At 40.5% G+C, this 15,594-nt stretch overlaps 1 protein-coding gene across 1 annotated transcript in view; it reads left to right on the plus strand.

The window, feature by feature from the left end:
- Positions 1-3,637: 3,637 nt before the first annotated feature.
- bmp1a (bone morphogenetic protein 1a) overlaps positions 3,638-15,594 on the plus strand; it is a 32,168-nt gene continuing 20,211 nt past the window's right edge. Inside the window, exons 1-3 of the mRNA XM_067606827.1 lie at positions 3,638-4,043; positions 12,062-12,175; positions 15,181-15,306. Coding sequence (XP_067462928.1) covers positions 3,899-4,043; positions 12,062-12,175; positions 15,181-15,306 — 385 coding nt within the window. The 5' untranslated portion in view covers positions 3,638-3,898. The remainder of the gene's footprint in view (positions 4,044-12,061; positions 12,176-15,180; positions 15,307-15,594) is intronic.

A 15,594-nucleotide genomic window follows, 5' to 3' on the forward strand; every position in this document is an offset into this window, starting at 1 on the left:
AGATAATTTGTCTATTTGGGTAGTTTATGAATATCCTCACTGCCATGGCAACCACAGTAGATTAAAATGTCTCTTCTGGTTACAATTAAATTTGCAGACCTACTACAAAAGGTTAAGATGGAATAATTATTCTATACTCTAGGGTAATCTCCCAATGTGTCATGGTATCTTATAACTTAGTGTTCATTTTACACACAAATGAGCTGCTGATTAATATAGTGTGATGTTTGTAAGTCTATAAACATACTCAATGGTTCCTTATTATCTAAAATGACACTGGCTATAAGGTTCAAGAGTGGACTGCAGTTTGTAATTTAGGGGAAATTATAGAAAACCATGTTCAGTACAACATCTTTTTGAACTGGAGCTCCCATGTCTCTCAGTGATGATTATTTAGGTATATAAGTGATATTTTAGTCATCATTTTTCACTCATATAATGCTGATGTACAATTTTTATGTGTAATGACATAAAAACCTGCCATAACTACAGAAGAGAAACTACTTCCTCAGCTAAATATTATCTTCATCTATCTAAATTAGAGGCTGCATCCAAAAAGTACCTGCACATCTGAAAATGTTCATATGAAAAAGCTAAAAATATCCTCACATCATTGCAGAAGATACTGCGTGCACTCCAATATTATTTTACCTAGAGCCAAATGTCAAACATTTCATAGTTCTTAAGGCTTTAATATAAATAGCGTCATTATTACATTTTCTGGACTCTGTGTTAATCAATTTCAATGTGCCCCTTTTACAGCAGTGAAAATCTCAGACCAAGATTTTCATTTGGCGACACACCTGATCCAACTAGCTGCTGTGCCAGGGGCAGCTGGGAACCACAGCCTGCTGATGAGACTGATCCCTCCCTGCAATGATGAACACACCACCACACAACACGCAGAGCACCTGCCTCGCATCCTCCAGAGGGCTCCCCTGTCATGCTGGTTGCACAAGGCCTCTGCAGTCGCTGTCGGCTGTGGCTGAGGCACCGTGATGCTTTAACGTTTCTGCCCTCTTCTTACACCTTTGAATTCAGTGAGCAAAGTCTGACAGCAAGCTGTCCAACACAATCACACATCATCCTCTGGGGAGAACAACACTGTGTTATGTGAGGATAAACTGCAACCTGTGACAATACAACTGTGCTGCCCTACAAGAGGACAGCTGTGCCTACATCTCTACTAAAATAAGATAGAAACCTTTAGCTTCTTCTGTGTGCACATTAAGGTTAAATCCTTTTCATTTAGCATAGGCCTAGATAAGTATGATTAGCAGCTTGTGTGTAGAGCATTTTTGTGCAATAACTACATTTAAATGGCTTTAATATTCTTTATCACAGTAATTATATCCATATCATGACAGTAATTAATGATAATTGCTTTTTCTTTCTTATTTTTCTATCTATGACAGGCCTCAAATATGTTAAAGTAAGAACTAAATTACAGAGGTGATTGCAGAAGCAGTATATTGTTAAAACTGCCTGGCGTTGATTGTGCACCAGTGCAGTGCTCTCGTTGAATAATATGCACTATGCTCTCCAAAAGCTGCAGTACATGAACAGGGCATGTCTGTCAGTATATGATCAACACTGCTTGTGTCCTGTATAACCACATGTTCCATGATCTAAACTGAAGGCAATATTTTTAATCTGCACTGTGTCATCCCTTCAACACTGTATATGGACTTTTTGTTTGAAACCGCCACAGTAAACAAAAAGCCTGAAGACACTCAACTGTGTTGCGTGTTTGCTAATCTAAATATTTGGTCCTATGTGTTCCAACACTTGTAGCATTGAGCAAGCTTAGAGTTTCCTAAAAAAGCTGAAAATATAATGAAGGAGCTTACCCTCATGCCTGATAGTTATAGTGCTGTGTTTACAGCAACAGCATAAATACAGCCCACTCATCTCAGCAGACATCCTGTCTTAAATTCCACACATAGGCAGCAGTCAGATAAGATAAAGAGAGGAGTGTGTCTCTTCCCGCTTATATAAACCAGGCTTTGTATGTAATAGGCAGGGACAGGCTAACTGATGCCAGTCAGACAGAGAACAACAGAGCTGCTGGCATAGCCTCCCATCATCAGTAGCAGTGGATATCCAAGCAATCCATCTGAAGTCTCTCCATCCAATACACACTGACTACTGGAGCATCACAATTCGGTTTTTGTTATTTGTCCTCTCAGAATGAGTTTGATGTGTGTGGAATCAAGTGAGATTGGGAAGGATATTTCAGTTTAATGAAGCGATCTACACTGAGATATTGTGTCAGTTTAATAAATCCTCAAGAGTCCCTGCATCTGATATCACTTCTAAGATTTTCATACTTGCTTATAAAGAGTGGATGTGTTTGGAGAAAGTGGAGCAATTATTGGCAAGAAATTGGCTAGTATGTCATGTGCTAAATTTAAAAGAAATCAAGGGAATACTGGTCTTAATTTGTCTCCTTTTTGAATACAATTTTGGTTTTATTTACAGTTAAAATGACATAGATACAGCACACACACGCACACAAACACAAAACAATATAAACATATAATATAAAACAACAAAAAATAAATAAAAGCCGAGAATAAAGCCAAAAAGTTGGACCATAAGCCTTAATTGTAATATGTACTAAATGTACACTGTGATAGTGCCAGTCATGTGGTGTATATTAGTAGTGTAAGTACTGTGTGCTTTACAGTAAGGTGAAGTATTGCCCATTTATATTAAACTAGTGTTACCAGCACGGTATATTTTACTCACATGTAGAGGTAGATAATATTGCAAAAATATAGTAAACAATAGTTCGTATGCTTTACACGTATGTACACCGGTGTGTACGCAGATAGTAATCTTAAGGTCCTGAAAAGTGCGAGAGAAAAGCAGACGGTTTTGGAAAGATGAACAACAAACCAATAAGTCTGCTCGTGTAATGTTCAGTCGTTCAGTTTACTGCCAACAGGTGGCGCTGTAATCACTTTAATCTGCTCGTGAGTCCTTGAATGTGACTATTTAAGAAAAAAGGCCGAGCCGAGTCTGTTTGTTTGTGTGTGTGTGCGTACGCGCGTGCGTGTCATACCGCGAGTTAGGCGGCTGTGTTTGAGTGCGCACGTGCGAATAATAAAATTAATAGTCAATAATTTAAAAAAGCGCGTTTCTGCTTGCCCGTGTGCGGTCGTGGGTGAAAAAAGGAAGGAGTGCGTTTAATTTAAATGTGTTTACACTTTTTACTTCAGATACAGAAAAATTAACACTCAAAATTGTCATTTACGCACAGTTTAATATGAGCTTTTTAACAATTTGTGCACTTTTCATAAACAAATGGAAGCTAAAATCAACGCCACGGGCCCCTTTTTTAACAAGCTGTTGCCCCACAGAGTTATAAATATTTACTCTGGTCGATTTAACATTGAATTAAGGCCTAACTTAAAACACAGCACAGGACTGCGTGGAGCCATCAGAGTAAAAGTATATCATTAATAATATCCAGTAAACCAAAATCACAGCCTGCGCTCTTCAAGGACCCCTGATGGATCCACTAGGGAGCAATAAAAATACACACGGGCATCACCGAGTAAAAGGGCATTTTCACCGCCCCTGTGGAGCTGCCATATCATCAAAGTTTCTGTGGCAGGCAGCACTCTGCACACTGGCCCGGAGCTCCGGCTGGAGGAGCGAAATCACTTCCCCCAGAGCCGAGAAGACACCGGAGAGAGGTTGGATTTAAACCCGCCCTCCGGAGGGATCTCGTTTCCCCAAAAACCTCCCATTTTCTCCCTCTCTCTTTCTCTCTCTCCCTCTCTCTCTCTTCTCTCTCTCTGTCTGTCTCTCTCTCTCTCTTTCCCTCTCTCGTCCCTCTCTCTTCCTTTACCTTTATCCCTCGCCTTTCGCCGTTTCCCCCACCACAATCATGGATCTCACGGCGAGATGTTTGTTTCTTCTATCCTCTCTCGGCGTGATATTGGCGATCGATTTGGAAGCGATTGATCCAGGCTACTATGTGGAGTCCGCTGCCACATCAGAGGCGATCGACTACAAGGATCCCTGTAAAGCTGGTGAGATTTTTTCCCCTGTTTTTTGTAGTAAGCTACGCTGTAATTTATTTACCTTTTCCTGTGTGGAGGTTGAAACATGCCACGAATGTGTTTGGGGGATCTTGCACAGATCGACCAGGGAAACGCTTTTAGAGAGATGACAGTAGTGGATGTAGTTTTTAAAAGGATTGAGAGAACATTATGTGCATTTGTTTTGTGCTGTGTGACATAGTTTCTGCAGTTTGAAACATTTGAAGCGCCCAGTGAGTCGACCTAGGATAGCCCAGCCCGGAGACTGGCTGCAACGGTTGTAAGAATGGAAATTAAAAGGATGACTTCCTTGAATACATTTCTCGAGACATGAAAAGTTTTGGCTTAAGTGCTTCGTTGAAAAGTTGCAGCCTGCTGTTTGAGGCACTCTTTCTCTTTCTAAATGCGATCATGTACAGGCTGTCTGCTGTGTATTATTAAAAAGTCTCAGCTGCTGGGAAAACAAAGGATTTCTGTACTTTGATTTTAAGACTTCTGCTCCCTTTCTGTTTTTTTTTTTTTTTGTCAGTGCACAAATAGTCTTTTTTTCCACCGGCTGTTCACACGGCCACTAAAGTGGAGGAGGGGAGAGAGGAGTGTACAGTGTAGCTGAGAAATTATGCACACATAAATTTGTTGGCTGTTGTCTTATGGCTCAAGGTATAAATATGTCTGTTTCTTTTCTGCTGCGGCTAGGCCAGCATATTTTCCAATTATTTGGCTAAAGCATATCTGAGTTGTCATTGTAATCTTTTTTTTTTTTTTTTTTTTTTTTTTTTTTTTTTGTACTGTGAACTCACTGTCTTGCCAAATCCCTTTGGGGGAGTTTGAACAGATTGTGTTTTCCATCTGGTGAAAGTATTCAGGTTACAGATAGAGAGAGTTGGCTTCAGTCAGAATGACCTCTAAAGTCCTGAAAGTGCATTTGACAATTTTCTGATGTGGCAGCCGAAAACACATTTTCAGCCCTCCCAACTTTATCTGATTTCTTCATCTCTCCCTGGAGAAAATGAGTGCGGAGGGACAAATAAAGACTGTGCTGTATGAGTGTTGTAGCTTTACATAAACATGACGAAGGTCAGGCCGGGGGATGAACCGTGTCCCTTGTACAGGTCAGTGAAAATGTTTCTTCCTGTTTTTGCTGCACTGTTTGCATCGTTGTGAGGAGTAACCATGCAAAAGCGGACATGCAATTAGTCATTCAAGTGGTCACACCAGATTGTTTTGCCTTACGAGTAAGAATTTACTGGACATGATGTGGTGTTCATGACCCTGATGAAGGGTCAGTGATGCTGCGTTTACATTTCAAGTTTTATTACGCTGTTGCCAAGAAACTGTTGATATTTAGCGGAAATGTCTCAGCGGGGACATTCCCACTTGATGAACCGCAGTCATCACAATTGGTGTTTGTTTTGTTTATGAGGACGTTATGAATATTAGTAATCCAGTTAACGTGTCATTTGATGGAGTGCAGTGTTGTTTATGGTTTCCGCTGTAGACAGGTGGCTGGGAGACGGTCACAAGTAAAAACTCCCTCTCTAGTAACCCTCCCAGTCTTCAGCTCTGCCAACACCCACCTGCTTTTCTCCTTCCTACTTAACAAAACGTCCAAGATCTCTCAGTTCATCCTTTTGTTAAAACACCAGAGACATTTTTTTTCCTCCAATATAGGGGCACCGGTACAGAGTTGATGATTCCCAGATTATTGATTTTCTCTCTTTTTTCCCCCATTTTTTAAGCACATCGCTACACCGAGTCTATTTGATCGCTTTCCGTGGCCTCAGGGTCAGCATTTTTATGTCATGCTGTTTCCGCTGAGGAAAAATGCTTACAGCCGCATGAAGTTTCTAATGCAGTAAGGCTCTGTGAGAAGTGCATTTCATGTCCTCTCTAAGACTGTCCTTGCTGAAAACTGTGCTTGGCTGTCAGGAGTTTTACTAATTGAGTGTGGGATATGTGTGTCAAATCGTTTTCCTGATGACTAACTGCATACAGTATCCGCAGATTGTGTAAAACGCCTTTTAACACATCCTTCATTTCCTGCCACAACTCATGTGTGCCACTCCTCTGTGGTTAAGCCAAAAAAATCCCTCAAAAATGTTCACATTTACAAAGGATTAAATAACTCATCATTATACCAGACATGATAGAAATGTGCATTGATTGAAGAGGGCAGCGCAATAACACTGAAGCAATGCCATCTATTTAGGAAGTTAACCAGTGGAAAATTCCTTAGTTTGCAGAACTCCAACTTGGCAGCATCCCAGGAAGTCATTTAAGACTCTAACAAGCCACTGAGATTAGATCCACTCATTTTCAAAATGAAAAATGGATGAGAACCAGTCACGCTCATTGTCTTCTCTGCTTAAATGATAATCATGAGGGCAGTGGCTGGTTTGACGTGTATGTATGCATTCATTTATGAAGCAGACATCTTAATCTATTGAAGACCCCTGTGACAGTATTGCCCGTCTGTGCAGTCCGTTCAGACTTTTGGGTTTGAGCTCCTGTGCTGCTGTGGACTCAGCTGCAGACGGGGAAACCTGAACACCCCTTCTTCTCCTGTCCTCTCTTATGCAAGCGGTTTTCTCGTCTCTCTGAACCCCCCCCAGCTCTCTACTCTGACTGGCACTTCAGACAGACTGTAGGTCATTCACCTTGTGCCAAGGGAAAGCACGGTTTCAAGGTGGAGTGCAGGCCAGTCGCACTCTGCTACACCAGCCGAGGTGAGGTGAGTGCAGGCCATTCACAAGAGGTGCTCGGTAGGTTATCCACAGTGTGCTCACTGCCTCTGAAGAGTTAGTTGCTGACTTATGTCATTCCTCTCGCTGTCAGCCTTCCACCACGGCTTGGTCATTTAAAATACAGCAGCCTGATTTTTTTTTTTCTTTTTTTTTTTTTAATGAAAGTGTTTCAGAGCTTTTATCTTTTCATAAGAGCCACCCACTGTTCTTGTTAAGGCACCTCTGCAAAACCACCATGTCCTACTACATTATAATTACCCATCAGGCAGTCATGCACGTAATTATTAAAGATTTTAGTTTGTTGTTACGTCTCATATAAAGATGTAAAACAGCATATTCTAGTGACACATTATGTATATTTGTTGTCAGACTTTTTTTTGGTTTCCAAACCTCAGTTTTATTTTTATCTTTGGATTTTGTATGAATAAAAAGAAAAAAGGCAGCTCCAAACAGATGACACTCGTTACTCAGCTCCGTCCCTCAGTCCTGCTTTGGAAACTGATGGGGCTGTTTGCTGAACTTCATGATTGGGCCTTTAAGCACCACTTAAGCAGATGCTTTTCTTTTATCATGGAATGCAGGCTCTGTATAGCTGAGCCCACACTGGGTGTTTTTTTTACATTACAGGACCCCTGCCACTTCTCTCTCCGCAGGGTTCAGGTGATTAGGGAGCCGATCTATTGGCACGATCTCAGTGCATTAGTTGGAACAATATGTTTGTCGTCAGAGCTAAGTAATAACTAATCTTGCATTACATTAATACCTAGCCTGGGTACGGAGCCTAAGTAACAACAGCTTTGGCAGAGCTCATTGCTTTGGCTCAAAGGATGCCCAATTAGCCTACGATAATGAGCAGCTTAACAGTCACTTCTTCATAATTCACTGTTTGTTTTTGTTCTAAATAATTCACCGGTGCTATGCTGCTTTTCATCTGGAAGAATTGTTTTTCCTCTTCCCTCCACCTGTACTGGAGGGAACAGAAAATACTTAGTATTTTCCTCAGCTGCAGATACAGTGGCTATTATTTATGGAAAAAATTGAAGATACCTTCCAGATTTAGTGCATCCACAAACCCATTTAAACTTTCCTCAGGACATCTGTTCTCAGAAAACTGTCTTTTTCCTCACTCCAGACTGTACGTGTTACAGTCTGCTGTCTAAACCACAAATATGAAGTCTAGATTTCCAAGTAAGTTTTGTCAAAGGTGAAAATCCCCGCAGTGTGGTGATGCCTTATTCATCTATGTAGTGAACTCAAATACTGTGTATCGTTGACATTAAAAAAGACAAATGGATGGCCAGCTGATGAGTCACTAGAGGGGGTTCGACTGGCAGTAGGGTATATCAGTAATCAGTGGCAGAGATGAGCTGGGAAATCCAATCTGCTAATGGGCTTGATGGAGTGTGAAATGTTAAAGGGGAGGCAGTCTCTTGCTGTGTGGCCTTTGCAGCTGAGGCCGCTCTCATTTTATCAATAAGATCGAAGCTGTGGTGTGCTGACAGTAACTCGGTCTTGATCTCAGCTGTGGCTGATGAGACTTAAGGCTCTTATTGGAAAATAATTACTTGAATCTCAGGCTGAAGCTTGATTCTTTGCTGGAACCTCTCTTTTAATTATACCTTTAACTACCTTTTTGAAATGAGCAGATAAGCAGGTTTTTTTTTCTCCCGCCTTGGCCTCAAATTGCAGTGTTAGGAAATGTCAAGGTAAGCATTTGCTGAAGAAATAATGGTTGTTGTTTTTACAAAGGAGAGAGGTACCATGTTTACACGCCAACCGGCCTGCATAATTCATCATTCTTCATTGTATAATTAAGAGTATATTTTTTTTCTTTCTTAGAAATAGTTTGTTTCAATATTCATGTTGCTTGACTACTTTTTTTCTTTGCAGTTTTAAACGTAACGTGTGTGAAGGGGACAATGGCTACGCTGGCCAGCATTTGTCAGAGAGGGCTGGTACAGAATGAAACCTAAAAAGTGATACTAACACTGTCATCAGATGGTAATCACCTTAACGCAATACACTATCAGCTTCTATTGGAATTCAAATGCGGTGTTTGTTACCAAACACAGGCTGTGAAAGGCGGTGCCAGGGTATTGTGATGCATTCCAGGCTTACATATTGGCTGGGCTTTCTCATCCTTCATCACTGGGGTCTTGTATGGGGAAAATGTCTCTATAAGCACAGCAAGGAGTTTAAACATCAGAGTGGGGCTGGTCTTCTAAATATAGGCCTGGTGTTAGTGTCTGTATAGGCTTCGTATTGATGTTTGTGCAGGTTTCAGTGGCAGATGTCGTGGTCTGGTATTCACGGAAGGAGATTTATGGGAATAGTCCTGCAGTATGACACCGCAGAGGTCGAGGCTAGGGCATTACACGAATCAATGGGATTAATTTGATCGAGATCTCATGCTCATGTGTAATCTGACTGGATACGCTGATTGATGGGGGCAGTCTGAGATGAGAAGGATTATGATGGTTTAGATTAACTAAAAAAATTCAATGACAGGGGGAGGTGGGACTTTATCAGATTCGTTCAATCCAACATCTCATCAATATACTCAGTTTGGTGACATTATTTCACGTAAAATACACACATAGATTAACATTTAAACTTGAATGCCTACTTCTTTTTGTTGTTTTCGCTAACTAGAAAGGGACATGTGAACGAGAGCAGAAGCAAAATACCCTCAAATATATTACCTAACTCTGGGTAAATATTAATATTACAACTGCAGCTGTTGTCATTTAGGTAATGAATAATGTTTGGAAAGAGATGCAGCACTGTACTCTATGGTGATCACTTGCCATCTGCCACATTCACTGGGCTTTAATCTACAGTATAACACACGAGTCCTTCTGTGTTTGTACCTCATATCATTACAGAGCTCTGTATCTAGATTAGTTTATCACCTTTCTCCATAGCTTGTCCTCAATCCTGGTCCAGAGTTGTGTACAAAAGATTCCTTAAACCGTGTGTCTGTGGATAATTAAAGCCAGGAGACAAGGGGATTAATTCACAATCCCTGCGAGTCTTTCCATAAACCTGCAACAGCGTCTCCAGGACGACTGCTGTGCCCGGGGGAAATGAGTCCTAATGCCGCCTGGCCGTGCATTTGCTCACTTCAATCTGCACTGTTGTCTGGGAACAATGACACTGCGGATTAAGCGGCCTGTCTCCAGCACAGTGGTGGATGATTGGGACTCAGCCATGGGCAGAGAGCGCAGCCCTCGGTGAACCTCATGGGGGTGGGAGCCAGCCCGTACCTTGTTATTTGGTCACGGCTTGCACACACTGCTAATATGGTGCAAATTGACACTTCATGCGATAAGAAATGTCCTCCAGTTGCTGTTTAATTTTCCTCAGTCAATATAGCGTGAAAAGAAGTTTCATAGATTTGCTTTGAATACTTTTCTGTCTGCGCTTATATGACAGCGACTTGGAATTAAGTACTGTCTGTTCTTTTCAGTGCTCTGCCGGTTCTGGGAATCCAATAAAAAATGTGGCGATAAAAGAGAAAAATGTCCTTTTGTAGTCAGTCTATCCATTCTATACTGTGAGACATCTGGTAGCTCGCCTTATCAGTGGTGTTTTTGGCAATGAGTGCTGATTGTTAGTACTCTGTTTTGTGTCTCAGGGATTTGGTGGGAGTGAATTAGTGTTTTTTTTTTTTTTGCGAGCACAAATTAGAGGATCTCTCTGACCTCTGGAATTTAAACCTGTCCTCTGTGCGTGTCCTATCTTGCTGACAGTGATCTACACCTTTTCTTATTGCTGTCATTAGCCTCTAATCCCAAACACTGTCATTCTGCTGTGCATCCTCTGCGACCTGCAGGGTGGAAGACTGGCCTGCATCTACCAAAGCCAGCTCCAGATTGTTTCAATAATACTCCCCTGGTGAAAAGGGACGCGAGCCAAGTGTTTTTTTGTCTTTTGTTTCTATTGTGCACTTCATCCCTTTTCTCTCTTGTCTCAGACCTCTGTCAAACTTTTATGCGAGTGCAGGAGATAAAAAGACCTTTCCGTTTTTAGTGTGTGCAAAAAGAAAAAAAGGCTGAGCTGCCTCAAAACTAAAATAAAACTCAGTTTATTTACACAGGGTGAATTTTCTCCTAACTTTCACTGTAAGCATAGCTTGTATCAGTGGTGACACATTGAAGAGGTACAGATTCAAATTTCTGACAAACACAGCTGCTGTAAATCACTTCTATTAACTCTACAGTGTAGCGGTCCTCCCGGCTTCTTCGCCCTTAGGGTTGGTCTCCCCTCCACCACACTAACCTCCAAACACACATCCAGAAGGCTGTCATTTTCTTTCTGTCCCACATCTGCCACCCCTATTCAGAGCTGCGGTGTGGGCAGAGGGGATATGCCTTTTTCCTCTCTTCCCTTCCCTTCCTCTCTCATTGTCATCTCCGGTTCAGGCATGGATTACAGTCCCACCCCCCCCCCTCGCTTCAACTCTAAACCCCCATCACCTTCAACCGCCCCCCGCTACCCCCAACTCCTGCATACAAGCCGGGCCATAAATTCTGGAAACGTGCTGGTGTTAAAAGCTTGTTAAACGGAGCGCCCGTCTCAGTGGAGAGGACTCCTAGCTTATCCTGCACAGAAATGGGGCATTTAGTAAGGAATCCCATAAAGCACATTCCTCATAAAGTGGGACTGTTTGGTTTTTTTTCCCCTCTCCTTGGCCTCATTAAAGAGCTATTACTTGTTCAAGGTGCCCCATATTACTCCATCGAGGCAGTGTCAGTGTCTCACTGTATCATGTCTGATGGCTCTCATTAACTATCAAAGACGCCAAAGCACACAGTGTGAGTTTTGTTGTTTGGTAACAGCTGGACTGAGCTTGGCTCAATTAATCATGTGGACGCTAAGGTTTCTGAGTTCATGCTCTCTTTTCATGTCATGGAGCTGCAATATGTTGCTTACATTTCTATCCTATAATTTGGAGTCGAGACAAGGCAGCTTTCCTGTTACCCAAACAGTCACACTGCTGTTTCGCAACTCTATTTCTATTTCACTGCAAGGAAAGGGTAAACAGAACAGAGTCAAGAAAGGTATGAAGTTTATATTTTTACATGTGTGTGTGTTACACGCTTTAGGCTGTCCACAAGTGCTTTGACTAGGCCTTCATGCAGCCTATTCAGTCTGAGCAGCAGGAAAAGCTTGAGGCTACTGGGCGGTGCAAACTGATGCTCCATATTGTGAAGATGCCTTACAATCGTCTGACATGTGCCGCCTCTGTTTTGTCTATTTCAGCTGCCTTTCTGGGAGACATTGCTCTGGATGAGGAGGACCTGCGGTTGTTTAAAGTGGACAGAATAATAGATTTGGCTCAGAGAACCGTCCAGATGGTTAATCACACGGATACAGGTAACATCAATGGAAAGCGCAGCTTCAAAGATTGCATCTTGAACTGAAAGGTTTTCATTAAATCGCTTTTCATTGACACACTAGATTAAATTGCAATTGTAACGCCTGAAATTAATATGCTTCCCGCATTTTTTCTCATGTTATTATACTCTAACATAACAACTGTCTTATCACTCTCCTCTCAGTCTACAGCAGCACCTGTTGGATGCCAGCTTTGTGTTTTTCTTGAGCTCTCTTTACATGTTTATGCCTACAACTATCATGCTATTGCTACATATTTGTACACCTGTGTAACCATTTATGACAGTAATTGCTGGGCTTTGTCAGGTTAAATGTCAGTCTTAAAATGAAAAGCAGTATTTAGGCAACAGCTGTGAGTAAGCAGGGATTCATATGCTCCACAGTCCTAAAAAACTATAGGCGAGCATGAACCAACAAGTGTGTGCATGTTGCAGTCTGCGCTCGGATGACGAGACTTTGTTTTTTTTCACTGGACGTAATTTGCCTGTTGAGGAAAAGAAACATTTTGCAGTATTAGGAATACATCTGAACTCTTTTACCCCAACAGGTGAAGCAGAATTTAGATGACACAGTCACCTCTGAAGAATTAAGTTAAGGTTAAGAGAAGACAGATTATGAATCAAGACTGCAACAGAGACAAACTAGACTGTGCACACTCTCTGAGTATCCATTTATCCACTTGAGCCAGTTAGTCACATCTAAATGCTGCACAGTGAAAAGGCTACGCTAGTTTTCAAAATGACAAAACTATATAGACTGTTCTTTGAAAACACATCAAGCACGCCTGTGAGGTTTATTTAGTGTAACGTTTTGCTCTCAGACTTTTTTCATGCTGTACAACACGTTATTGTTTCTTCATTATGACGTCTTGAATTGAAAAACAAATCAATTAAAGCTCAGACGGTAGTAAAATTCAGTCAACATGGATATAAACAGACAAAATGTTTGAAATAGTTTATAGAACAGTGAAGTCTTAATAACAAACCAAACAAAAAACTGTAATTCATGGAGTCGAAAAAATTGATGATTGTATTGTCACCCAGTTCACAACTAGCTCCCAGTAGATCTACAATGCAAAATCCATAATGCAAAAATCTCACAGAATTTCGTGGATCCAAGACATTTCTTTTCTTTTCTTTTAAGTTTATTTTTTCAAGCTTTGCTTTTATTTGACATTATTAAGACAGGAAATATTGAGAGTGGGGTATGACATGAAACACAGGTCCAGGAGTCAAACAGTGGATGTTGCGGTTATGTGGTATGCGCTTTAACTATTAGGCCACCAGGAAGTCCAACATCTAAGAAATTTCTCAGCACACTTCAGTCTGTCACCTCCTCTCACTGGACTACGATCTTGCTCTGTTATCATAAACATGAACAAATCAGCTGTGTGGTGAGCTTCTTTGCTACAGGTGTGGTCTTATCTCCTCATCTGATTTGCACTCTAATCCTCATTTTTCTGCCCTTGATGTCTGTCCTACATAAATCAAAGAACAGAGACGTGAGGCTGAATAAATGTCCAGAATAACAAATAATAAAACCTTTGACTTAAAAACCCTCCCTGTCTAACCATGAATGAAAGCGGTAGATTTAATCACATTATTGTAATTAACACATCTTCCACAAGTTTTGTCTCCCCGCTCTTTCTTATCAGTGAACCACACAGGCTGTTATCAGACTTTTCCTCAACACATGCACAAGTGTACGTGCTAATTGATCTTGCCGGGCTGCTAAGATTTTAGTGCTGTAGACTGAAATTCAACAGAACACATTGTTCCAGCAAATTATAAAAAACTGTGGCTTGCATGTTAATCAAATTTAGTTTGAAAATACGAAGGCACACAATCATAGGGTTTCTGTATCGTTAACGAATCTTTGTGCAGGATGTACTGATACCAGATGTACTTGTTACTTCTTCTACGGCAATCTCATAAAACTATATATTGAGACTAACATGTTAAATAATTGTTTTAATGCATTTTTCATCTGTGGCCATCAATGTATTGTTGAGAATCTGTAGGTTGTATAACAGTAACACCACAATAAAAGGAAGCTATTGAGAAGTTCACCTTTACCTAGAAAGTGAGTGAAATCAGCTGTTAGGAGTCGTCTGGAAGGAAAAACCTGCACTGACTACTTATGGTTGCTCATCCCTATGCTAAACATTTTAGTCAAATTTTTTTTAAAAAAAGAGGAGTGTAACAGGACCAATACAAAGATACTTTTCATACAAGTGTTAGTTAAATTCCTTGGAATGATGGCCTTTTTCAGGTTCTTGGTCATCAGACTGCTAAGGTTTTCTGTTCCTGATTGAAATGGAGACACTTTTGTTTTCATCAGTTAATTTCATGATAATTTAATGCAGAAGAATCCTTTAAAACTATAATTCTTCCACTAGATAAAATGCTTCCATTCATATTCAACAAAGCTGCATCGTTCAGTAAATCAATTGAAAACCAATAAAAAAAACTGTGGTTTCATGTAGAAATATTTTAAAAACTTTCTCCTGTGAAAAATGTTTCCCTTGCTCTGTAGAATAATGAAATACAGTATAGACGTATATGTGGTTCACTTATTGATGTTTCTTATTATAATCACCAGGTTTAGGTGGTAGCTTAGTCTCCATGGTTACTCTGCATTTATGTGTGTCTGAGTGACATTAAAACAGTGAAATTAATTTGAGAGAAGACAGAATTCAGCTTCAATAAAATCCATTCAGTGCAAACAGAGAAGAACTGTTATTGGAACAAATGCCTCTTTGAGGATGTAAATGTAATTTTCTAAATGAGAAATAATAATTATAGTTTCTGAATGGTTGAAAGTGTTGAGGAGAGGATAAAATGCCTCATTGGTCATCCTAGCAACTATCCGAGGGTACAGCATTATAACTGTTTTAGAGAAATACTTGCTCAGTCAGACCCAGACATGTGTTTAATGATTTCTATTGTTTTATTTTTGTTGTTGTCTTGATTTGACATTTTCAGGATCAACCAATCAGAGAGGTCACAATAGGCAAGGTTCACGCCGCAGGAAAAGGGCTGCCACCTCCAGACCCGAGCGTGTTTGGCCTGAAGGCGTTATTCCATATGTCATCAGTGGTAATTTTAGTGGTAAGTAACATCAACTTACTAATCGTCCTTATTAGGAAAAGAATCATTTCTGCTTTTTTTCTGACTTTTCTAAATATATTCATGTACATGATATAATTTAGTCACTAATTCTCAAAAACACAAATTAGTCCTGTAAATTCCAAGAAAACAACATGTTGATGGTGTTTGCTTCTAAAATTTAACACATTTCCAGTTAAGAGGGGATGTAACGGCAGGAAATAATGTGTTGATGCATCATATTTAACTGACACTAATTCCTAATTTATCGAAATGAATAAATTCCAGACA

This window comes from Thunnus thynnus, chromosome 2, assembly GCF_963924715.1.
Source record: "Thunnus thynnus chromosome 2, fThuThy2.1, whole genome shotgun sequence".
Lineage (NCBI taxonomy): Eukaryota > Metazoa > Chordata > Actinopteri > Scombriformes > Scombridae > Thunnus > Thunnus thynnus.